Genomic DNA, 25,895 nt, shown 5'->3' with positions numbered 1-25,895 from the left:
AACAATTCATAAAAAAATGTTAGAAAATTAAAATTAAAAACATATGTCGCAATATATTTGTATTCTATGTCACACACGAAAGAATGGGAATGGTCATAACTCACAAGTCATAAACTTTTTTGAATTATTTACAGGGTTGGAGATATATCTGAAGCTATCATTAAGACTGAAAGACTAGTAGTTGCAAACTTGCAATTATTTGCTTATCTACCTTTTTCTCTCGGCACCTTCCAAGTTCCAACCGTACCACCTGAAGTAAAGAGGATTAATTGAATATATATAAGTTATCTATATTATGTGAATTGAAAGATTAAAAAATTATAATTAAAATGACTATTATAATCCTGAAATAAATTATAATTATAAAAATACCTTGATTTTCGCTTCAAAATAATGTCATTTTGAGCTCAATGTAAATAACTTATCTATATTGACGATAGAAAAAATAAACTCTAATTTATTTTGGATTAAAATACCTTTTAATCAAAAAACTAAAAAACAATTCTTTTTCCAAAAGAATAATTTAATAAATATATTACCTTGCTCACTGAAATAACACAGGTCAATTATTATATGGCGTTTTCTAGTATTTTTTGCATTTTCTTTCTTTCTTGCTTAAAGCAAAACGGCTTAAAATATTGCCTTTTTTTTCACTCCTATGTTTTTTGTGGAGTTCTGTCAAGCAGTAATTTTTTTAAAAAATAATTTTAAAATAAAAGCATATGAATAGTTTTATACTTTTTATATTATACTTTTAATCTGCCAAACACATCTATTAAGAATGGGATTACAAGTGTATATTATAAAATCAACTTTTCCAAAAATTTAAAATTAACAATAAATAAATAATTTTATATTACACTTATGATATATCCTTTAGGGCCTGTTTGGAGCACCTGATAAAGAAGATAAGATAGGATAACTTATCATATCCTATCTTTATCTCTTGTTTGGTGGATCAATAAGATATGATTAGCTTATTCTATTGTCTCATTTTATATTATTCAATACATGATTTCTTATCCTATGAAATTACGATTCAATAGGATTACTTACATGTGGTAACAGAGCTTGTGTTTAAGAATTTGTGTTTTTTCATAAATAATTATGAATGTATTTCTGGTTCACGAAAAGTTAGGGTTTTGAAAATAAATATATTAAAGTCACTTCTCAATTTTTTTTTACAACCGAGTTAATCGATTTATCAATATCTGTTCCTCGATTTTGATTTGAATGGCTTTTCGGTTTGTATGAATCATTGTATAATGGAGAAGTTCCTCGATTTTGATTTGAACGACTTTTCGGTTTTCGTGTAAAGCATTTGAAGCATTTTTTTTGAATTGATTTTACTTAATGGACAAAGTTGTTTACGGTTTTCGTGCATGACTTGTTGAACCGATTTGCACAAAAGGAGCAAATCATATCTTACTGTATCAAAATCAAGAATGCATGGCTTATTGAACCGATTTGCACGTTGTTTTCTTTTCACAATGTCTTCTCGGTTTTCATGCTTAATGGACAAAGTTGAAACTTTTATGGATTATTGAAAAACAACAGAGCCTTTCATATTGATTTGAATGATTATATGATTGGATTGAATTAAAACTGAATGTGAAAATTTAATTCTATTATTGTTCAGAAAATATTAAAGTTTTGGAATTAAATTACGGTAGATTTGTTAGTCATCAAAGTGGTTGTTGTGTAAAATTTTGAGAGGAACACATTTCTACCCTTTATTTTCAAGTGGGGAGAACTGTGTGAAGAGATCCTCCCTTTAGAAAGTGACGTTTTTGAAGCTTTGGTGGGCCATTGGAGGCACCTTGACTTGCTTTGATGCTTGAAAACGCATCCTAGGAGTCCTTAGAGATCATTGGTGGTAAGTACCCCAACTCTTGACTTGTTGAATACCTAAAATATCCCCACGCTACCCAATATATTTGTATTTATTGCATTATATTTTGTTTTTTCTTTCTCCTCTCTCTCCTTTTACATAATCTTATCAGATTGCTAACCAGTGCTCATCAAACACAAAACATGATATAGGCTTATCAGCCTCATATCATATCCTACCCTCCACCAAACGAGCCCTTAGAATCTTACTCTTTAGGGCCTTTTTGGTGCACATGATAAGAGGAATAGAATAGGATAGACTATCTTATCATGTCCTCGTCCATTATTTGGTGAACCAATAAGATATTAGGATATGATAGACTTATCATTGACTTCTCTTATCATCATCGTCGTGAAGCCACAGTTCGATCTCCAGCAAGTTGGGGTTCAATATGTGGGTATCATACCCTCCAACGACCCAAATGTCACCGGCACCGCTGCATCCCTCTGCCTCTCCAGGTTATGAACTTCGATTCTCCTGGTGTTCAGGGAGTACTCTCAATATTTTTTATTTTTTTTTGGGCATTCCATTTTTCGATTCAATTTTTCATTTTTTCAAATTGGGTCTTCCTGGAATCTTGGTATTTTTAGAGGTAGAACTTTCCCCATTTAGCTTAGTTCACATTTTGACTTTTGCTTACAAATTAAGCTTAAATTTTCTCGTGGATTTCACTTTGATTTTGATATGGTATCATGGGTTGTTGTTCACCGATCACCCAAAACCCAAAACCCATTTTTAAGTACCTAAGAAATCAATTTTAAAAATAAATATATATATTTTTAATAGAGGGTATTTTTGTCTCTGTATATATATGAGACAAGATCGTTTGACATATCATCGAAGAGCTATTAGATCTAGAATGATCGATGGTACCACATGCTTATAAATTAAAATCGTTATATTAAGACAAGATCAATGACTCTCAGATTAGGTGTCAAAGGATCATGTCCCTATACATATATAGGGTTTGATATTTGTCTTTTTAAGTAAGAGAAAGAGATACACAATAAAAATTATAGCGGGAGAAAGTGAATTTTTTTTAATTTAAATTTTAAATAAAAAAAATTAATTTTAACTAAAATAACTATTTTTAAAAGAACAATTATTTTTCCTGAGCATGAAGTGGTTTACTGCTTCGTTAGCAGTTTGAGCAGCGAAGATATCATTTTCCATATGCACCTCTATTTCAATCATGGAAGAAACCGTATCGATCAAAGCAAATTAACATGCATTTATAGATGTGAATAGTGAATAAACAATTACTCTAACTATTTTTTAAATACAAAATTCAATTATAACATTATTCTGCATTCATTTTTCAATCGATATGGTATTTCCGTAAATCATCACTTAATTAGATGTTGATAACTTTATAGTTTATCATGTTTTAATGGATTTAAATCATAGTTATAACTTTTATATCTAGCCTAAAGCATGAAAATTTAGAATTATTTGGTTAGAAAGCTTTATCCTTGTTCCTTCGTCATATTAGAGTAATCTTTGCTATTTTTGTAGGAGAAGTTAGTTAATTGTAGCAAGGATGTGCTTCAATGAGACAAGGACAATGGGTAGTCAAGGACGCATAATCAAGATGATTGAGAGAGTTTTGAACAAGCAAGCATTTTCATGGAAGTATTATTTTCAAAGAAAATCTCCTTATCTTTCAGCAATCTTTTCATATCCAAGATATAGATTTGGATCTTGCGGTCTGCATCAAAGTTGTAGATCTTTTTCTTAACTTTCTAATGAGACCAAGATCATGTCAATCGAATAAGTACAACTCAAGTTATGATCGAAAGACAAAAGTTGGCCATTAATGGAGCACGCTTAAGCGCCTTGAGCGCACTTAAGCGAGCTAAAACACGAGAGACAGGTCTGCAGCACCTGCAAGAGCGCGCTCTATCGGGTTCAAAATGCGAAAAGCCCATTTTTACTGATATAAATGATGGGGGAAGCGATTTTAGTTCATTTTGTTTGGGAGGCTGCATCTAGAGAGTGTAAGAGACGATTGGGAACTGCTGGAGATGAAGAAATTCATCATCTTGGAGATTCAATGGAAGGATTGAAGACACATTTAGGAGTTTCACCGTCAACATCTAAAGATGGAGAATTTTTAAAGTGGACCGGGTGCACCTGCATTGGGTGTTCCATTTTCCCAAAAAAGAAATTTTTTATGACATTTTTATCCTTATCATTTTGTTTATTTATTTTCATGTCTTGATTTTTTTTCTTTTATTGGGAAAGGTGCACCCTATGATGTACGGACACTGACACAGGACACGACACGGCACGTTAATTCTAAAAAATGACATATTTCGACACGTTGGGACACGTTTTGATATTAAATAATATTTTTAATATATATAATATAATTTATATTTAATACATATAACAATTCATAATTAGTCATATAACCAATCAAATATTCAAATTTCATAACATAAATATAAAAAATAATAATTTTTCGTACCTTGTTAATTTTTCATGTCAAATTTCATAACAGAAAAAAATTGATTTATAAATGTTTTTTTATTTTTAGTTAATAAAATAAAATTAAGACTAAAAAAAACGTGTCCGAGCATGTCCAAACATTGACCACGTGTCCGAAAAAGATGATTGTGTGTCCAAAAACGTGTCGGAGCGTGTCGGAGAGTTGACCACGTGTCCCAAAATGTTGACCACGTGTCGGACGCGTGTCCGAACGTGTCGGAGCATGTCCGTGTCGGACACGTGTCCGACACGCCATTTTTTAAAAAAAAATTGCGTGTCCGGGTTTCTTAGGGTGCGCCTGCACCGGGAGCATAAAAAGTACGCTCCTAGAGATGGAGTTTTGGGGAATCTTTATTTTTTTGTTTTGCTTTTGATTTGAACATGTCTAGCTAAATCTTTTTGTAGTTAGGGATATGAATCCGATTTTAACTCTTACTTGATTTAAATTGTTTTCAATAAAAATCTTTCTCAATTGTTATATGTTTATCCTGAATCAATTGTTCAATTTCTTGTATGACTTGATCAACCACATAGGAAAAAGAGGGTTGAGTTCTAAATAGAAATACTTAGGATCTTAATCTGGACTAATATAAATACCAATTTGTACATGTTCTAGACATAGACTTGTGAGAGTTGCAAATTTGTGAAATTCATCGTGCATAAAACCTAATTTAAAAGGGGTTTCTAAAAAATTAGGATTATAATTAGGTTAAAGGATTAAATAAATAAGACATTAGAGATTTAACCAATTATCATTTAGATGATGAATCGTTTTGTAACAATAAAGTTGAAATTTTATTAAATTAATTTAATTTACTTAAGGGGGGATCGGAGATGAAGTAAATCTTAAATGCATCTCTATTCTTGATTTCAAACCCATCTTTTAATTAATTTCTTCTACTGTCATCTTTATTTAATTTTTAATTAAATAAGGGTTATTTATTGAAACCTTTTGAATTGTCTAACTTAAATAAAAGTGATGAATTATTACTTGAATTTAATTTTCGTAAGAACGATACTTACTCATTATTTTATTACTTCGAAATGACCGATATAGTTGTGTTGGAAACACTGTTGTAAAACCCGACCCGGCCGGGTCGACTCGGAACCCGGTGAACCGATCATCAGACCGATTTGGGTCAAGCATTGGACTGGTCATGCATCGATCCTGTCAAATCTGGTCAAATTTCGGACAATACCAGCGAAACCTAGTCAAAACTGGTGACCCGTGACCCGGTCGGGTCATGCATTTAAAAAAAAAAAATCAAAAAACCAAAATTGTTTCATCTTATCAAAAAAAATTATAGAACTCTATTTAAAAACTTTTTATAATTTTATTTGCTAGTGTATTTTTCTACGATGAACTCAAATTTCAATTTTCAATACTGAAACAATTTGCGGAATAATAAACTAAGAGAATGTGACACATGTCATTTTAATGTAGTTGAATTTGAAAAATATGAGTTCAATGTTGTTGAGAGGTATGTTTATGGGGATTATGAGTTGCAATTTAAATTGACAATAGCATGCATTTTTATTTATTTATATTTCATGTTTTTTAGCTTATTTAATGAACCTTGTTTAATTCATTTTATATATGAAGAATATAATTGAATTTATATATTTATATTTTTTATATATATCTGGGATAACCGGTTCGACCAGTGACTCAGTACCTCGATCGGGTCGATGCCCAAATCAAGTTTAACAAGACTGGTTGGAAACAGATGTCCTCCCAAATTAGAGCTAGATATGACACTATGTCTTTCATTCTTTTCTTCCAAGTAAGGTATATAATCGAATCAGAAAGTAGAATATAACATAGGCATAGAGAAAACAAATATCTTAAAAAAGCAAAAAAAAAATTGCGGACTTTTCAGTGACCATCTGGCAATGCCTCATTGGCATATTTTTTTGCAGATGCAACTCTTGAGTCTTGGCCAAATGGTTCCCACTGCACTGCAAGACGCTGTTCATCTTCTCACGAAATTTCAACAAAAATAGATTTAGGATTTAAAAATTGATTGGAAGAAAGAAGTGGAGGTGCGGGGAATCGAACCCCGTGCCTCTCGCATGCGAAGCGAGCGCTCTACCATATGAGCGTGCATGCTAGTTCAAGTAAATAATAATAGTATAACTATTAAGAAAGAACATACAATTATAAATATGTATTTCTAAAATTTCGATGTTACAGTATTTCTACAGCCATGCGTTAATATGAATAAATGATACTATCTAGACTTGAAAACCTCCTAACTCGTATGATGAGTTTAGAATAAAATCCTTACTATATTTGAAAAATAAAATGTATTAGATAGATAGTACAGATACCAACACTCTTCTCTTCACTGCTTCAAATAAGTGAGTTGGACTTGGATTAACTACCTACGGTAAAGATGACAATTACGAATAGAAAGACAAAGAAGAATAAGAAGGGGTAACAGTTGTGGACGCATCCGGTGAATTCCTGCATATGGGGCATGTAGCGTTCATCTTGAGCCACTCATCTATGCAGTGTGCATGAAAATAATGGTTGCACGCAGGTATGGTCCTCAACGTCTCCTTGGCCTCGTATTCACACAGGCATATTGAGCACGTGTTCTCATTGGACTTCGGTAAGCGCCCACTCTCACCAATAATAGTCTTGGGAAGTTTTTCAATTTCAGGCCCATTAAGGCCCATTATGAACGAGGGCACGGCAATAATCGAGTTCGAAAGCTCCATGCTGGGCCCGGTCTGGTGGCGATGCGTGTACTTACTGCAGATAAAGCAGGAAATCCCAATTATACCCAAGAGTGCAGGTACTCCCAGTCCTATAGTTAAGCCATATTTGGCACTTCTTGGAAGACCTGTAACTGTAATGAATGTGTCATGTAAATCAGCGCCAGAAATTTATTAGAAAATTTTTTAATACATATTTTTTAATTTTACCTTTCTCATAATTTAAAATATTTTTTTAATTTATATTTTAAAATTTGAGTACCATCATGTAATACTATCAGGCTATCAGCAATTAATTTAATTGACAGCAACTAAGAGATATCAATGAAATGAAAAGTGGAAAGGCGAAAGAATAAAAGAATGGCATACTTTGGCTTTTTTTGGGACTGGATAAGCATCCAACTTGAAGAGTCGTAGTATCACCTTTGAAGCCACAAACTTGGCCACGAGCAGCACAATCCCCGCACGTGGGCTTGTTCCACTTCAACTCAATATCATTGTTAAGATCAGGGGAGAAGAAGGGCGATGTTTCCATGATTGAATTTGGAATGGGAACAAGCGCTGATGACATCACCTCACACTCATGCCACGGTGATATGTCAATAGGTCTGCTCCACAATGAAAATATCACCGATGAAGAGTTATCGCTGATGCAAGAAATTGATGGCACTGGATATGTCTTTGTTACGTTGTAAGGACAACGAAAGAAAGTGAGGTCATAAAACCCATAAACGCTGGCATCAAACATGAATGGTGGGGACACGGAAAGGCTCCAGTTCTCTAAGAAACGTTTTGGGAGACAACCATCGGGGTCGTTTACCTTAATGGTTTGGTCCTCGTAATTGATGCTTTTCACGACCAAATCCCCTGAATCTGAGAGTTTAAGAATGGTCTGGTTTTGTTTGTCGCATGAAAGTTGGAATCTTGGGTAGCTACATCGACGACCTTTATTGGCTCCTTTCAAACCGAAAGGAAACTGAATATCAATTTCACCGCATGACATGCTATCGCAAATCTGTCCCCCTCTTGTGCTTTGAAGAGAGAATATAATGATCAACAATAAACAGAACTGCGCTAAGGTAGCCATCAATTCAATTTGAGACGAAGTGAAGACTGAAAACTGTAAATAGAATTGGGATGTGATGAGATGAGATGAGGAAGCTAGCACCTCTTCACTGTTGCATCCAATTACAAAGCTACAAGAAATAAATGGAAACCCAAACCAACGCTTTAATTTTCTTTGTCAAACTATAGTTAATAGCTTAGAATAACTGAAACGCCTAATTAATGAACTAATAAGAAAAGACGAAACAACTACAAGGAACATGCTGCTGAACTAAATCTTTTGTCTCCTATCCTATCTAAGTTCCACGCTATATGATTTTGACCATTTTATTTTATTTTTTACTTAAAAAAATCAGTTAAACCAAAGTATAATAATAAAGAATTTGTATAAAAGTATTTTGTTTGTGAACGCAAATCTATACATTAACGTTTCCGCTAGTCTTGTTTTTAAATTTCTTTAGGGGGCGTTTGGTAGAAGAGAAATTTTTTTTAACCAGGTAAATATAAATAGTGGGGAAATGGTTGTAAACTCAAATTAGTGGGGAAATTTTAAAAAAGTTGTTTGGTAGACCGAAATATTACCAGAGAAATTGATTTAAATTTTCGAATTCCATATTTGGTTGAAGGTAAAATATAGATGGAAAAATGAGTTGAAATTACAAAATTAACCCTTTTTATTTTTTGAATCTGATCAACCCTTGTCTAAAATGACAGTTTGTAAAAGCCAGCTTAATTGGTGTCATTGTTTCAAAAAATTTTACTTCGCTGAAATTTAAAATACATACTCAATTTTTACTTTCCCCGTCAAACCCCCAAAATACAACCTTCAACATGGGTTTTTGAAACAGTGCAAACCAAAAAAATTTGCAAAGAAATCAAGTTGGATGGGGAAAGGATTTTGCTATCCAAATTTTTGTAACTCTTGTACCAAACTTAGGCAAATTGAAAACCCACTTCAAATTGCCTAGGTATCCTTGCCAAAACCTCCTACCAAACACCCCCTTGGGAAATTTTCAATCTTCCCACGGTAGTCAATCCACATGGAGTATTTCCTTTCTTTATTATTAATTATTATTTTCGCTTCAACAATTGTTAGCCTTGCACTACACAAGTCAAAAGCGCGTCTAATTAATACAAATCATGTATAAAAAAGAGAGAGGATAAATGTGTGTACAAGCACGTCGACTTAGATATTTTTTAAGAGGGAGATAGACATGAAGCTGTGAGATTCATATTTTTATTTTTTTCAGTGAAACTCACATCTCTTTAAGTTTATTTCTTTCTTAAAATGACTTAAGTTTATATCATTTAAAAGAACATACATTTAAAAAAAAATACAAATAAATATTGTGTAAGTCTGTTTTCCCATACCCCATCCGACTGCATATGTCACATGAAAACATATTCTTCCCGAGTAGATTATTAATTCATAAACTACTATACGTGCACCGACTAACTTTTGTATTTTATATAAATAAAAAAATATTATATTTATAAACTTTTACAAACTTAATTATGTATTTTCGGAAATAGATTCAGGTTAGGAAGGTATTTTCGTGAATATATAGTGCAGTTTGTAAACAAATTTTTTTTATAAATATAACCTATTCCTATAAATAATATTAATATTAAAACAAATATTTGCAAAAATATTCGTTTTACAATTTAGGGCCTAGAGAAACAGAATTAACAATCAAATATTAATAGCTAGAAGGAGCTTGTACTATTAAGATATCTTCGCCTTTTTGTTTAATATAAAACCTGCAAGTTCTTCTAACAATCAAACAGAATTAACAATCCAAGAAGATAGTCATGTTATTTCAACAAAAATTAGTTGGAATCAACCATTGTACTTGTTACTATAAAACCCTCAATCCCCTTAATTTGGAATTATTCCTATAAATATGTATTCCTATTGGTTAGAAGCTAATTGGTTTTTATGGCGTGACTTACATTAATTCAAAGTCAGCTCGTCGGTAAATATAAAAAACGAAATCTTATGTAAGGGCAGCGCAGTTGGTATTTGCCAATTGAGGTGGCTTGGCTATTAATTCCTACGATTCTGACAATTTTCTACTAAGGGTGTGTTTGGCACAAGAGAAATTTTTTGGTGACCGGGAATCATGATTAATGGGAATTCAGTAGAAATTGAGTTTACTTGGAATCTTACGAAAGAGGTGTTTGGTTCGCCAAAGTATTACCGGGAATATTGGGTAAAAATTACTGATTCCATATTTGGTTTAGAACGAAATATGACTTGGAATATAAGGTTATTTTACAAAAATAACCCCAAACTATTTTTACTTTTGTAATTGATAGATTGGGCTAAATTTTATATGTATTGGGGTATTTTTGTTTCAAAATTTATTGTTGTGTTTTCCCTTTTGCTTGGTATTCTGATTGGTATTCCAAATTACCATATTATTTTTGGTAATCTGAATAGTGACTTTTCTTTATAAATCAAATTACCGGTAATCCTTGGATATCCGGGAATCGTAATTTATTCCTTCTACCAAACATGGTAATTACATTTACCAAAGAAGGATTACCGGTAATCCTCCTCAAAAACTTGAAACAAACACCCCCTAAAAGCATTCACATTCCATGTTGGTTTTCAAATTAAACGGGTCGGAGAAACTGAAAGTAAATAAATTCAAATCTTGAATAAACTTGGATTTAGAATCATTAAAAATAATTTAATCTGATTTAAATTTAATTGTATTGGCTTGATTTAGAAAATACTTTTTTTTTGTAGACAAAATACTTTTTATTTATATGAAAAACGGGATTTGAATTTGTTGGGAGTTGTTCATTCTTCAATGCTTAACTCAAGTCCCAGAGATTGGAACTCTCCATTTTTTGTGCAAGGTTCAAGGGTCATATCCTTTGACTGGTTCAATGTCTCTCTATAAATGAAGGTGGAAGGCTCAAAGGATACATCATTTGAATGGTTTAATGTCTAGAATCATCTTCCTCTATAAGCTTGTAGTGTTTGAGGTTAAGTGAGATGAAAAAGAATTTGAATAGAGAAGTTTGAAACAGACCTCTTTAGGGAAGTTTGATATTACTATCATTACATGTGAAGTTTGATTGTACCTCTAGTGAAAAACTAGGGAATAGTGTCACGTGAATTTTTACTTCTTCACATTGGAGAAGATTTTCGTAGATTTCCCATGTTAAAGAAATTAACTGTGTTCTTCTCCATCTCTCCTCTTGCATTTTACTGTTGTTCTTCTGCAATCGACTTGAGGGTCCGACTTGACTTAACAGAATTCATTTATAAATTAAAATTCATGTTTATAAATGAATTTTTTAATCTGATCAATTAACATAACATTAAAGGCAAAAAAATTAAAATATTACTATTTTAATAAATAATTACGAATACATAGCTGTTTCGAAACTATCTACAAATTTATTGCACTCATTCACGCCTAAATTAGACATGACTATTCACGCCCAAATTAGGCGTGACTGCCAAGGCATTCACGCCTAAATTAGGCGTGACTCGTCTGATGTTGACACGTGACACAAAAAATAAATAGTTTAACCGTAAAACTTTATAAGGCCATAACTTTTGGCTCGGGTATCCGAATGAGGTAATTCTTTTTTTTGATTCCATATAACTTTTCGAGATCTATACGCAATGACATCTCATTTCATATATTTTATCTCTCACAAACACAATTCAAATTTGCAACAATGATAATATAAAGATGGCACCAAAGTGAATTAACTCATCTATAAATAAGATGACACCAAATTTCCTATTAAATACAAAACGCAATCAACTCTTATAACATTAAATTCAAAATTCAAATAACCTCCAGCAAATTTATTTAAATTGGCGACAATTTGTAACAAACTCATAAAATTACAACGCAATCAGCTCCTATTAAATACAAAACGCAATCAACTCCTATTAAATACAAAATACAATCAACTTATTAGAGGTTATTTGAATTTTGAATTTAATGTTATAGTACCATTATTGGGCGTGAATGAGTGCAATATATTCGTAATTAGGTTCAAAACGACAACTTATTCGTAGTTAATTATTAAAATATATACAAATTTATATAATATTCTACCAAGTGTTTAGAATATTTATTTAATTATTTTCTTTATTAATACAGATTTTTCAAATTGATTTTTGAGTTTAAATCACAAATTAAATCTTTATTTTGTTTTTTTATTAATAATAATTTTTTATTTTTTATTGGTAATACACTATATAATACAATTATTGTAAATTTGAATTGTGTTTGTGAGAGATAAAATATATCAAATGAGGTGTCATTGCGTAGATCTTGAAAAGTTATGTGGAATCAAAAAAAGAATTACCTCATTCGGATATCCGAGTCAAAAGTTATGGCTTTCCAAAGTTTTACGGTTCGTAATTTGACTTTTTTCCACGTGTCAACACCAGATGATTCACGTCTAAATTAGGCGTGAATGCCTTGGGAGTCACGTCTAATTTGGAGCGTGAATGAGTGCAATAGATTCGTAGATAGTTTCGAAACAACTATGTATTCATAATTATTTATTAAAATAATAATATTTTAATTTTTTTTGCCTACGCTAAGAATGCAAATAGATTATGATGATGAATGGCACAAGATATCGGTAGCCGAATACAGCAGGGAAAAAAAAAGGTATATTTATGAACATATTTATGCTGGTGATTCATGTGAAGCTGTAGAAGGAGGCAAGGAAGAGGTAACCAAAACAGATCCCTCTGGCTCATTTCGGCATAAGGGGCAGGTAGCATTCATCTTGAGCCAAGCATCTATACAATGGACATGAAAATAGTGATTGCACTGGGGCATGCTCCTTAATGTCTCCATGGGCTTGTACTCACCAAGACATATTGAACATACTTTGTCGATGGATGAGTCGTTAAATTGTCCACTTTCATTTAGTTGGAACTTTGGATATTGTTCTATCCTTGATCCATCAAGCACCACCACTACCCCAGGGGGTTCCCGGATATTTGATTCTATGTTTGTCCATCGTTGCTGGCTATGCCTCCTCCTTCTAAACACAGATAAAACTATCCAATAGAAGAAGAACAGGAATCCAGTTATTCCCCAGACTAGAAAGAAAATGACTCTCCTAGGCCCAGGGCGAGAAATTGGGGGACTTCCACCTACGTACATAGAACTTCAATATCAGTGTTAATTCATTAACAACAAACTAGACAAGACAGCTCAATCACGGGTGTGCGCAGTTCTGTTCTATACGGTTTTTTTATCGAACTAAATTAAATTGGACAAAATAATTTAGTATTGAAAACTACATTGATTTATTTTTTAAAATCAAATTTAAATTTTAATAAAAAAATATGAAAATATTGAGAGAAAAAAAGATATATAAATAAAGTAAAAAAGCTACAAATATTTAAAAAGAAAAATAAAATAAAATAAAGATAAATAAGAGAACAAGAAAAGTGAAAATAAGAACTAAAGAAATGAATTAATAAAAATAAAGTAAAAATAAGACACTAAATAAATGAATAAGAGAATAAACATAGAGAGAGAGAAAAGAAAAAAAGAGAAAAAAAATCAATTCTGTTCATGAAATGATTGATTTTTCAAAAACCAATTTAGTTCATGAACTGATTTTTAAAAATTAGCTTTTTTTAAATGCAATGCAATTCAGTTCTTTTGATTCTTTTACACATTCTTAAAACTGTTCAAAATCAGTTCTAAACCCAAAAAAAAATATGAAAAGATTGAGAAAAAATAAAAAATATCGATGATATATACTAAAAATTAAAAAAAAAGCAATAAACAATCAAAAAGAAAAATAATACAAAGTAAAAATAAATAAACTAAAGAAATGATTACCAAAAAATAAAATAAAATAAAGAAATAAAGTAATAAAAATAAAAAAAGGAGGCACTTAATAAATAAATAAGTATGAGAAGAAAAATAGAGAGAAATAAAGAGAAATTAGAGAGAAAAAGAGAAGAAGTAAAAAAGAAGAAGAAGAAGTATGTTTTTACTTTTTACAAATCAAAATTGACATTTGTGCTCTTGATAGTGATAACGTATCAAAATCAAATTCATTTGATTTTATCGTGTATCTTGTATCTTTGATTTCAGATTTAATGAAATTTTTTTAGTTTGACAGTTAGAAATATGATAAATCAGTTCAATTTCTTCTGTGTGTGTCAAATTAGAGTTAAGTGATCTAAATTTAAATGCGTATGAACATTACACTAGTGAAATGATATCGACTATTTAATCGCATCTTAATATTAACTTGTTTTTTGTTACTATATTTTATTAGAGAACCCTGTTGAACATTACAATGTTACTTATAGGATGATATTTATCTATAGGAAAAGTATTCGTTTACTTTTTTTTTTTTATAAATTATACTAAGTATGACCGGTCATATACTCTTGATTGAAGTATGATCGGTCATACTTAGTGTAGTTTGTAAGAGTTTGTAAATAAAAAGTTTGTAAATATAACATTCGCGTTATATATATATACATATATTTGTTGAAAAATTATTTTCTCATATTATATAAAAAGAATTATCTCATGTAACAGAGATAATATCATAAGCGGGACCCACGGATAAGAATAAAGAGAAAAAAAGAAAGAGGTGAGACCCACCTCTATTTTGTGTGTGTAGGAACTTAGTTTCTCTCGTGTAAAATGAGAGAAAATAGCCCATATTTATATTAAGCCATTGGTTTATTATATATTTCTATATTTTTTGTTTTACCGTTCTTATGCTAAAATTTCATTTTAGATAATAAAGCAAGCAAAACACATTCCGACACACTTCCTCTATCCTTGCTTACTCAACTATATAAAGTGCAATTGTGGTGTAAGTATTTCAGTGAAGAAATATCATTTTCCATTACTTAATAATATTTCCTTTGTATGACTATATCATCAGGGACAGGCCATGGGAAAGTACGCACACACAGAAAGAAGATAGAGGATCTATATCCTCATATTTCACCTTCATGGAAATTAAACATGAAATGAGTGTGTGAGAAAAAAAGAGATAAATCATAAAAGATTTTTTCTCTCTCATATATGCATTTAATATGTATAATTAAAAATTGAAGAATATACATACCCGGGCTAGTAAAGTTGTAACAAGTAACGGTAAGACCCGTATCCGTTAAAAAGCCACAACGTTGGTCTGCTTCACATTCACACAGAGGTGTATTCCATTGCAACATGATATCAGAGTAAAGTCCCTCCTCGATTATGGATGAATCTTTGGAATGATCTTTAACTGGAACCAATGCAAAGCCAATCTCATTGCACGATGATTTCCACGAATCCAGAGACGAGTTCAACGCATACGTGATCGAATAATTGTTATTGCTTAGGCAGGGTATAGGATATAATATCCCCTCAACTATTAACTTCGCTGCTAATTTCGTGCAGTTGAGAGTGGTTAATTTTTCAAAATTATCATAACTGTCCTTGTCCCATCGGAAAGGTGAATCATTGAGGTCCATGTTTTGCATTAACCTTCTAGGGAGACACGCATCGGGGTCGTTAATCCAAATTCTTTGCTTCTCAAGGGATATGTAGTTGACAACGAATTCTCCTATTTCCTGTGAGAGTTTAAGCAATTTCTGCTTCCTATCATTACACAAAACATCAAACCCTGGGTACCCACATCGATTGCTTTGATTATTGCCTTCTATTAATTGGAAAGGGAACTCAATAGGAAGTTCCCGATCAGGGCTTCCGCAATATCTCTTGTCGCAAACTGGAGTTGTGCTTCTTGTTGAGTGAGGAAGCAAGAGTACCATGGAAAATAAGAAAGAAATTGACAAGGTAGCCATTAGATATATGTGATCAATTGAGTGAACAATCGAAATGTTGTCAATTAATAAGTTACGTAAGTATATGGAATAGGATAAGAATTCCGTGTAGTCCGAGACCCTGCTAATAATCCTAGTTTCACACGTCCAATACTACTTTCTTTCTATGTAAATTTGGATCACTTGAGGTATAATGTTATTCATTGTATCACAAAAGTTTGGATCCATGGAACATATAATTAAGAGCCCAAATTCCATCAATATATAAAAATGAATAAAATGACGAAGAATTCTACCTCCATTTTGTAGTATTATTTGATAAGTGAGAGGGATTATATACTTGGAGAACTAGTCTAGAAATTTATATCCATTTTTTTTTATTAATTATCTCTTTTGTATTTAATTATTCAATATTATTAGGGGTCTAAATGATGTAAGCCGTGCTGAGCTTTAGTTTAAACGAGTCAAGCTCATGAAAAATATTTTGAACTTGGCTTGGCTCATTAGCTTGATATGAGCTAAATTCTAGGCTTGCCTTGACTTGTTCATAAAAAATTAAAAGTTTGACTTGAACTCATTTATACTTATAAAATATATTTTTTTCAAACTCACATACGTTCAAATGTTAAGACTATAAATGAATCAAATTCTGTATTCTTTCGTCAGAGAAAAAATAATCATAAAACTCACTCAGTCCACATATATTTTAAAATCGAATAATGAGTTCCGTAATTTCTTTTTAAACATTGATCCAGCTTAAGAAATAGAGAATGTGGGGAAAGAATATTTAAGAAAAGTATGTAATATTGATTAACCTTTAAAACTTTTAAGCGATAATAGCTTATAATATCAAAAAAAAAAAACAGTTACTATGACCTTTATTAAAATAACTAAACAAACCCGACAAACAATTGAATCTTATCTCATGTCACCATCATTCACATCCTCAAATTGGAACAAAAAGATTAACAATTAATATCCACTTACAACACCTAATCTAAAATACAAACTACCTATTAGCACTAATACCAGACCTCATGCTACTCCAGGAAAACTTAGCACTTATCCCAAAGTACAGTAGCACCTTTATATAAAAAAAATAGGGTTAATGATTTAGTGAAATAAAAATATATTAATTATTATAATAATATATCAGGTCAGCTCACGGACTTTCAAGCCAAGCCTCATTAAATTAGATTTGGGCTTGTTTGCTAAACAAGTGTTTTTTTTTTTAAAATTTGAGCCCGTTCTATTTATTAAACTAGCCAAGTCAAGCTTTGAGTCCTTGATAAGCCGCTCGGCTCGTTTATACCCCTAAATATCATTATATTGATGAAGAGAGATAATAGTAAATTATTATATTAATAGGGAGCCAGGAAGATTAAAAAAATACAATATTAATAACAATAAAAATATTATGATCGACTCTAATAACTAATTTAAGAAATATTTTTATTATATATATATGTGTGTGTGAATCTCTGTTTGTAATTTTTAGCATTTAATAAATTTATTAAATGTTAAACAAATATAAAATGTTTTTAAACATTATTTAATTATTATAAGTGGTTATGACTCATGATGTTCACATAAATTATAATATAAATTATAATAATATTATTATTTATTTATAAATCTTGATAATATAATTTCAGCTATGTTTGTGATATGTATTTTAGCAATATTATTAATTAAAATAATTAATATGAATATAGGATATATTCAAACATGGGTGTAGTATATTTCAAAACATACGTTGTTAAAAATAATTATAAGACATCAAAATAAATTATTTAAAGTTTAGTTTTGTATAAAACTAATAATTAGAGTTCATAATCAAAGTATATATTTTTACCAAAATTATATTTTATTATTCCACTAAAAATGTTTGTTTGTATGTTTAGAAATATAATTTTTATATTAAATATTTAAAATTATCCTTTGATGAGAAATAGATTGTTATATTTTTAACAATATATTTTTTGGGGAACGATTTTATGCAATCCAATTATTATATCATGAGCTTAAAAGTAGCTAGTGTTTTTATTTTTTCTGAAGGTGTGAATTGTTGAAATGTGAAGATTAGGATAAAATTTATTTAAAGTGAGCTTATATTTAAAATAAATAAATATGCACATTGTTCATTCTTGATTTAATTTAAAACATAATATAATTTATTTACCGAAAAAAATAATAATATAATTTTGACTCATAAAATTTAAGAAATAGATACATCCTTATTTGATTTCTTTAGAAATAAAATAATTTTGGGTAATATTTTCTTGAATATTAAGGTCCAAAGCTTAAAATTATTATTGTTTGTTGGAACTTGGAACCATTTTTATAATATATTTTTTTAAAAATAAATAATCATGTTAAAAATTACTTTTAATTTATTATTTTATGGCTTAATTTTCGAGTTAATTATTTTATGTTTAAAATAACATAATCAAAATTTTGATGAGATATATTAAAAAAATCTATAAAAAATAAACAAACTTAACCATGACATTTATTGTATACTTGCTTATTGTCATAATAAATTAAAATTTGTTGTTGGGGTCTGGGAAGCCTAAATGCAACTGCTGTGTCTTTTCCCTCACAAACGTCCAATTATCCAAAATATGTATTGCATAGGTCTTGCTCCTTGGTATTATTACCAAGCGGTAAAATAACATAAGGGTCAATCAAACAAGGCCCGCCTGTCACATATTTTGGTCCAAAGCCCATTGTAAGGAATCTACACAAATCCTTTTGTTCTATCTCTAGAAAAGTCATAATTTTTTTTTTAATAATAGTGTTGAGATTTAAATCTATAATATTATGCAAATTATTCAAATTCCTTATAAATTATTTTAAATGAGTCTCAAAATCAAATACTCAATTGCCAAATATCACTTAAATATAACATAGAGTTCCGTGTGATTTTATTTTTTAAAGGTCTTGTTTTATTATTGAAATTGATGTTTTTCATGTTAAAGAAGATAATTTTTTTTTCTACACACATATAAAAATATGTGAGGTACATATAAAAAAAGAAAGATAAAAAGAAATATAGATGCCACACACTTTTATATATATGTAGAAAATAATTTTATCTTTTACAATAACATGAAAAACATTAAACTCTTTATTGTTTGGTATGATAATAAGTTTAAGGGTAAAATGTGTGTCATTTTAAAGGGGGTAAAGTTGTGTCATTTTAAAAGAGAGAAAGACATAGATAAAAGAGGAGATAGAGTTGACAAAAAAAAAGTAAAGGTGTGGGTCTCACCTCTTTGTGAGAGTGAAAGGATATAAGTTGTGTAATTTAAAAGGATAAACATTTTTTCCTAAGTTTAAATGGAAAAATTATATTTACAAATTTTTTGTTTACAAACTACACTAAGTATGACCGGTCATGTTTAAAATATGTGATGATTTTTTTATTTTAAAATAAGAACAAATGTCTAAAACTAACAAAAATTTATAATAAAATCATAGGCTATCTATTAACGTTATTATTTGGTACATTATCCATTAAAGTTGTTGATTAGAAAAAAGTATTATTAAACACAAGGAATGATAAAAAATAAGAATTTGTAGTAAAGATTAAAAAGTTGTTTTATAAACACGTGTCTGCAAAATTTATTAATGAAATAATATTTATATTTAAATATAAAATATTATAATGATTTTAAAATTTAATTATTTTATTTTTTTTAATCTTTTATTTAATTTTTTTTATTTTAAAATTATTAACTTTATTTTAAAGTCACTCATTAAAGAAGTTTTAAAAATGTTATGGTTTACAATAAAGGAGAATATTATATTTAAATTTTTTTTTCACAAATTATATTATATCTTACCAGTAAGATATTCTGAATAAAATCTTATGATAAGATATGATATAATTTGTAAGTTTGTAAAAAAAAATCAATATAATCCTCTTGTACAATAAAATAATATGTAACTTTTTTTTTTGAAAATACAAGGAAAATTAAACAAAACAACTAAAGACATAATATGTAACTTTATAACACAACTAACCAAGCTTAGCGAAAATATTGGATTTTTTAATAATTGTTGGGATTCACATTCTGGATTAATATTTATAATACAAAAAAACACGATAAATATTAAAATTTTAATGGTATTACATGGTAATTTGGAGGGAAGGACATAATTTGACATTTGATTTGCGAATCAATGCTTCCATTACCGCTACTCGTGCTGTATCGCTTACGATATCTGGCGGGAAAATGTCTGTATGGTCCGTAGTCCCCCTTACGCTTACCCTATATAAAATAAAACCCTTACACCAGACTTAAAATCATAAAAGGAACAAGCACGCACGCACACAAAGAAAATTAAACAAAACAACTAAAGACATAATATGTAACTTTATAACACAACTAACCAAGCTTAGCGAAAATATTGGATTTTTTAATAATTATTGGGATTCACATTTTGGATTAATATTTATAATACAAAAAAACACAATAAATATTAAAATTTTAATGGTATTACATGGTAATTTGGAGGGAAGGACGTAATTTGACATTTGATTTGCGAATCAATGCTTCCAATACCGTTACTCGTGCTGTATCGCTTACGATATCTGGCGGGAAAATGTTTGTGTGGTCCTTAGTCCCCCTTACGCTTACCCTATATAAAATAAAACCCTTACACCGGACTTAAAATCATAAAAGGAACAAGCACGCACGCACACAAGGAAAATTAAACAAAACAACTAAAGACATAATATGTAACTTTATAACACAACTAACCAAGCTTAGCGAAAATATTAGATTTTTTAATAATTGTTGGGATTCACATTTTGGATTAATATTTATAATACAAAAAAACACGATAAATATTAAAATTTTAATGGTATTACATGGTAATTTGGAGGGAAGGACGTAATTTGACATTTGATTTGCGAATCAATGCTTCCAATACCACTACTCGTGCTGTATCGCTTATGATATCTGGCGGGAAAATGTCTGTATGGTCCTTAGTCCCCCTTATGCTTACCCTATATAAAATAAAACCCTTACACCGGACTTAAAATCATAAAAGGAACAAGCACGCACGCACACAAAGAAAATTAAACAAAACAACTAAAGACATAATATGTAACTTTATAACACAACTATGTTGAGATTCACATTTTGGATTAATATTTATAATACAAAAAAACACGATAAATATTAAAATTTTAATGGTATTACATGGTAATTTGGAGGGAAGGACGTAATTTGACATTTGATTTGCGAATCAATGCTTCCAATACCGCTACTCGTGCTGTATCGCTTACAATATCTGGCAGGAAAATGTCTGTATGGTCCTTAGTCCCCCTTACGCTTATCCTATGGGTTTTATAATTCTCATTTAACATGAGAATTGCAATTTTCCTACACACCCTTCGATTTCCGTGCTGACATGAGTCTTACATATAATTTTTTCTAACACATGAGTCCCATATGCTTTTTATCTCTACTATATGAGATTTCAATTCTCCTCGATATCAAAATTATAAAACCTTACACCGGAGTTAAAATCATAAAAGGAATAAGCACGCACGCACACAGGGTTCCACTTCATCAACGCGTTTCACTCACAAAATTTGGTGCGTTACTCATTTTTCCGTTCTTTGTTTAATTTTGTTTACCTTTATTTTCAATTTTCCTCTTTGTTTTCGTGGAATCTAGGGTTTCTTAATCCAGTAAGCTCTTCGCAAAAGGAATCTGTGCCCTATTCGGATGCATTTTTTTTTCTTTTCCTCCGTTCATTAATTTCTATCCCGGTGTTGTATTTTAGGAACGGATCGTTAAACTTCGAAACCAGAACTCCGAAACTTGTCAAATAAAAATGGATGGTGCGTTTGACGATGAAGCTGAACCGGCTGTTACAATCGGCGAGTACCTTGAGGAAGTTGAGGAACGGGAGCTGGTCAGTCATTTTTCTATCTCTTTGATGAACGGTGTTACGTATCTCTGATAATGGTTCTCCGATATGATTACTTTGCAACTCATTTGGTTGATAAATCTATTGTCAAGATCTATTTATGATTGTGAATTAGATGTAATATTGTTTTGCTTTTATCATTGTTACGATAAAGACCAGCATAATTACTTATGGTCTTTTAACCAGTAACCGGAACCTATAGGTTCTCTTGGAGAATTTGAAGTGTTCAGGCTATGAGACTATCCGAGTAACCTTGTAGTTGTTAAGATTTTGACAATTTTGTATAGGCATTTGAGTTGGATTAGTGATACTGTATATCTCATTTAGATATGGAATATCTGTCTGAAGACAATATTCAAACTATTTTGCACTTCGCAGACTTTGGATGGGATGAGAAATCACTGGTTGCACTTTGGTGTAGATTGGTTTCGTTGTAAAACCTGGAGATTATGAGTTCTGTTTCAAATCTGAACTATGGAAATCCCATTCTGAAGCACGTACTCGGGCTTATGCTTGAAGATATCTGAGAACTCATAATCTACACTGTGATATTAGTGTGTGTATGTATTCTGTTGGCTATTGTAATACTTGCGAAAATGTAAATTATGTTCCAAGAAATTTAAAACATTCTTTGTGCTTGTTTCTTGCTCTTCATTTGTGTTAATCACCAATTTATTTAGAGGCAAATAAAAGTGAATGGTGGGTATATATCAAAGATGATTAACTGGTGTATTTGAAATGAAATGAAGTTCTGTTTTTTTTTTTTTTTGGTAATCATCTATTATTCTATTATGGACTACAAATGTGGGGCATAGATGGTTTTTGATAGTATTATTGGAGTGTGGTGGCTGGTGTATAATTTGCATCTAATTGAAATTGTTTTCTTCTTCATTTGCACTTTATTTTATTAGAAAGAAGCTGCTCGTTGAGATTCAAGCTATAAGCAAATTGTGATTTTGCATAAGCTATTCTACTTAATACTGATTTTATTGTTGTTATGTTTGGTACTATGTTATTAGAATGTTGTATGAGTTGAAAATGTTGACTCTTTAATCATATATTTTTTCCTATATAATTTATTCAATTTGTAGGAAGCTGATTTAGTTTTAGGGGGTGATGACGGTAAGGAGTGTACCTATAGCAAAGGTTATATGAAAAGGCAAGCAATTTTCTCTTGCCTCACCTGTACCCCAGATGGGAATGCTGGAGTTTGCACAGCTTGCTCATTGTCTTGCCATGATGGTCATCAGGTAGTGAATTTTGTATTGATATTTACTTTTGACAGTGAAATGCGAGACTAATTCACGTTGTGCTAGTTAAATATATTTTTGATTTGTGAGGACAGCAGGTGTTTTGGAAGGAAATTTACCTGTTATTGTGTGCTTTTGTAAAGAAAGATAGGAATCTTTGATAACTTTTTTCAATTATTAATTAATCATGTATATTTCGGATGTTGAATTTCCTAAAATTTTCAATTGTAGATTTGACTTGTACACTAAATAACTGATCTGTAGTCCGTGTTGGGTCCCTGATTAAATGCTGGTGATATTACCATCACACACTTTCTTCAGCTTCTAAGTTACACCTAAATCATGATTAGGTTTGATGCATTAATCAAAAGTAGCCATTTTTTTTCAGGGGGTTATGTGATGTTTACTTGTGTTACACATGTTATGATGCTGGGACCGATACACTTTGTGTGGGATAGCTTGATCTTTATTTGCTAAAATAAAATTTATTGAATATAAATCCGGTGTGATTTTGTTTGCTTGAACAATATGCATACTAATAACCTATGGTTTCATTATTATTACTATGTTGCAAAGATTGTGGAACTATGGACAAAAAGAAACTTCAGGTGTGATTGTGGGAATTCAAAGTTTGGTGAATTCTTCTGCAAGATTTTCCCAAATAAAGATGTAGAGAATGTTGAGAATTCATACAATCACAACTTTAAAGGTTCATATTGCACATGTGGTCGCCCTTATCCAGATCCAGATGCTGAAGAACAAGTAGAGATGATACAGTGCTGTATATGTGAGGACTGGTTTCATGAGGAGCATCTTGGTCTTGAATCGTCTGATGAGGTTGGTATTTTGGATAGTGGTGTTTGGTCTTCTCTTGACCTTTTTATATTGTGTTTTTGTACATAAGTCTTCCAGGAGAATTTCATGCATTCTTAGAATTAAAAAATGTAAGACTTTCTTGTTATGAATAGAGTTGCCAGGTTTTATGTTAATTGTACTTTCAGTTCATGTTGACAATAATCCATATATCTCTGTAACTAAGGTATGTCCATGAGGATGTAAACTTGAAGGTTTCCTTTTCTTTTCTTTTCTTTTTGTTGTTTTAAATGCTGGATGTCCTGCCAAAGTAATAGGTTTAGACTTCAGATAACCATTTGCTGCATGCTTCTGTTGCCTGGAACAATTTTTCTTCAAACTTATTTGGTAAAGTAGAAAGAAGACTTGAGCTTGAGAGAACTTACAAATTATACATTTTTAAAATCTAAATAGTCTGATGCCGTGATGCGGAACTTTTAATTTCTAATTTTTATTCCTCCCTTCGAACAGAGTATTTTTCCGAAACTATTGATGATTGTTTGTTCCCTTTTTTTTTCTTCTCCTTTTCATTTTAATCATGTATCTATAATCTATAATAAAAGACAATCCCTAACAAGTAATAGAACTTTACACTATTTGCACTTCAGGTATGTTGGTCTGAAGGAAAATTTTATTTGTGAACTGTGATGTATCTATCACTCCTTATGTTTTGCCAGTTTGATTTTCTATCGTTCTTGCTTTACCTCAGATTCCCAAGGATGACGAGGGAGAGCCGCTGTATGAGGATTTCATATGCAAGGCATGCTCTGTAGTATGTTTCTTCCTAAAATTATATCCTGAAGTAATATGGGCAGCTGGAAAGCAGGCAGATAATACTGTCCATGTTAGCAAGGACAAAGGTGTTTTGGAAGATGTGCCTTCAACTTGCGGGTCTGAAAAGCCAACGGGTGATACTTCATACATTTCTCCTAAAATTGATGATGCAGAAGCTACTGTTGATTCTGAATCTATATCTGGTGGGAAGGGTCTGCCTCAGGGAGGAAATTGTTATAACAGTACGGCCTTGAATCAATGCACAAAGAGCACCAATTTGCATGTTAAATGTCTCCTTGGTGTTAACATTGGTGCTGCTTCCCCGGTTTTACATGGTAAACCAATGTTCCTTCCCAAAAATTGGAGAGATTCTCTATGCAAATGCAATAATTGTTTGGAGTTTTACAATCAGAAGAGGATTGTTTTTCTACTTGACAAGGAAGACTCAATTGTGGAGTATGAGAAAATGGCCAAGCAAAAGAGAGAAGAAAAGTTGCAGCAACAGGAGGGTGCTGAGTTAAACTTCTTTAATAAACTTGGACATGTAGAGAAAGTGGAGATCTTGAAGGGCATTGAAGAGATGAAGGATGGGCTTCGTGCTTTCCTGGTATGTTCTCTCTATATAGAGTAGATTTCTTATATCATGTGTTTTCACTTGTTCAGAATGGTGGGAAGGTGAAACAAGTTTAATAAAAAAAAATGAGACGGATGCATGACCTTGTTTAATTAGTTTCATGTTGTGTTTGGTTATATGTTATCATGACAGGAGTCCGCGGACTCGTCAAAGCCAATTACTGCTGCTGATGTCCATCAGTTTTTTGATGACATTAAGAACAAGCGTCGCCGTGTACAGTGAGTTTTTGTTGTCTTGGCAGTTTAAGGGCGTGTCGGTCAAAACATTCAAACTGTTTAGTGTGATTTGTATCATCTGATGTTCAGAAGGCCTGCCTGCTTCATGATATTTATATTACAATGCTCCTTGTATTAACTATTTGACTTCGTAGACTCTGTATTTTGGTTTCTTAAAGTCAACTTAGGTTTAACATATACCTATTTAGCTGCTGAATTGCTTTTTATATGTATAGATCCTTTGTTC

At 31.1% G+C, this 25,895-nt stretch overlaps 3 protein-coding genes across 3 annotated transcripts; 1 reads left to right on the top strand and 2 right to left on the bottom strand.

The window, feature by feature from the left end:
- Nucleotides 1-6,784: 6,784 nt before the first annotated feature.
- Nucleotides 6,785-8,105, bottom strand: LOC133316413 (putative RING-H2 finger protein ATL21A). The gene is made up of 2 exons (XM_061518160.1): nucleotides 7,526-8,105; nucleotides 6,785-7,230 (listed from the first exon to the last, which is right to left on the bottom strand). Exons 1-2 carry the CDS (start codon nucleotides 8,103-8,105, stop codon nucleotides 6,785-6,787), a joined length of 1,026 nt encoding a protein of 341 aa, XP_061374144.1.
- Nucleotides 8,106-12,840: 4,735 nt separating this feature from the next.
- On the bottom strand, nucleotides 12,841-15,995 carry LOC133316412 (putative RING-H2 finger protein ATL21A). Its single transcript, XM_061518159.1, has 2 exons — nucleotides 15,272-15,995; nucleotides 12,841-13,316 (listed from the first exon to the last, which is right to left on the bottom strand). Exons 1-2 carry the CDS (start codon nucleotides 15,993-15,995, stop codon nucleotides 12,841-12,843), a joined length of 1,200 nt encoding a protein of 399 aa, XP_061374143.1.
- Nucleotides 15,996-21,517: 5,522 nt separating this feature from the next.
- Nucleotides 21,518-25,895, top strand: LOC133316398 (uncharacterized). The gene is made up of 6 exons (XM_061518140.1): nucleotides 21,518-21,585; nucleotides 21,777-21,908; nucleotides 23,015-23,173; nucleotides 23,750-24,010; nucleotides 24,735-25,406; nucleotides 25,566-25,895. The coding sequence occupies exons 2-6, from the start codon at nucleotides 21,828-21,830 to the stop codon at nucleotides 25,653-25,655; spliced, it is 1,263 nt and encodes a 420-aa protein (XP_061374124.1). The 5' UTR covers nucleotides 21,518-21,585; nucleotides 21,777-21,827; the 3' UTR covers nucleotides 25,656-25,895.

Source organism: Gastrolobium bilobum, unplaced genomic scaffold (assembly GCF_033153095.1).
Source record: "Gastrolobium bilobum isolate Gb01-03AN ecotype WA unplaced genomic scaffold, APGP_CSIRO_Gbil_v1 utg19495, whole genome shotgun sequence".
Classification (NCBI taxonomy): Eukaryota; Viridiplantae; Streptophyta; class Magnoliopsida; order Fabales; family Fabaceae; genus Gastrolobium; species Gastrolobium bilobum.
Note: the sequence above shows the minus strand (reverse complement) of the source record. Positions and strands in the feature narration are given on the sequence as shown.

Bases quoted from the DNA above. Each gene is read 5' to 3' on its own strand.
- LOC133316413 (XM_061518160.1), bottom strand. From the start codon at position 8,105: ATGTCATGCGGTGAAATTGATATTCAGTTTCCTTTCGGTTTGAAAGGA. The intron at 7,231-7,525 runs GTGATACTACGA...TTACAGTTACAG, and splicing joins CCAAGTTTGTGGCTTCAAAG to GTCTTCCAAGAAGTGCCAAA.
- LOC133316412 (XM_061518159.1), bottom strand. From the start codon at position 15,995: ATGGCTACCTTGTCAATTTCTTTCTTATTTTCCATGGTACTCTTGCTT. The intron at 13,317-15,271 runs GTATGTATATTC...CTATGTACGTAG, and splicing joins TTACAACTTTACTAGCCCGG to GTGGAAGTCCCCCAATTTCT.
- LOC133316398 (XM_061518140.1), top strand. From the start codon at position 21,828: ATGGATGGTGCGTTTGACGATGAAGCTGAACCGGCTGTTACAATCGGC. The intron at 23,174-23,749 runs GTAGTGAATTTT...TATGTTGCAAAG, and splicing joins CTTGCCATGATGGTCATCAG to ATTGTGGAACTATGGACAAA. The intron at 24,011-24,734 runs GTTGGTATTTTG...GCTTTACCTCAG, and splicing joins GTCTTGAATCGTCTGATGAG to ATTCCCAAGGATGACGAGGG.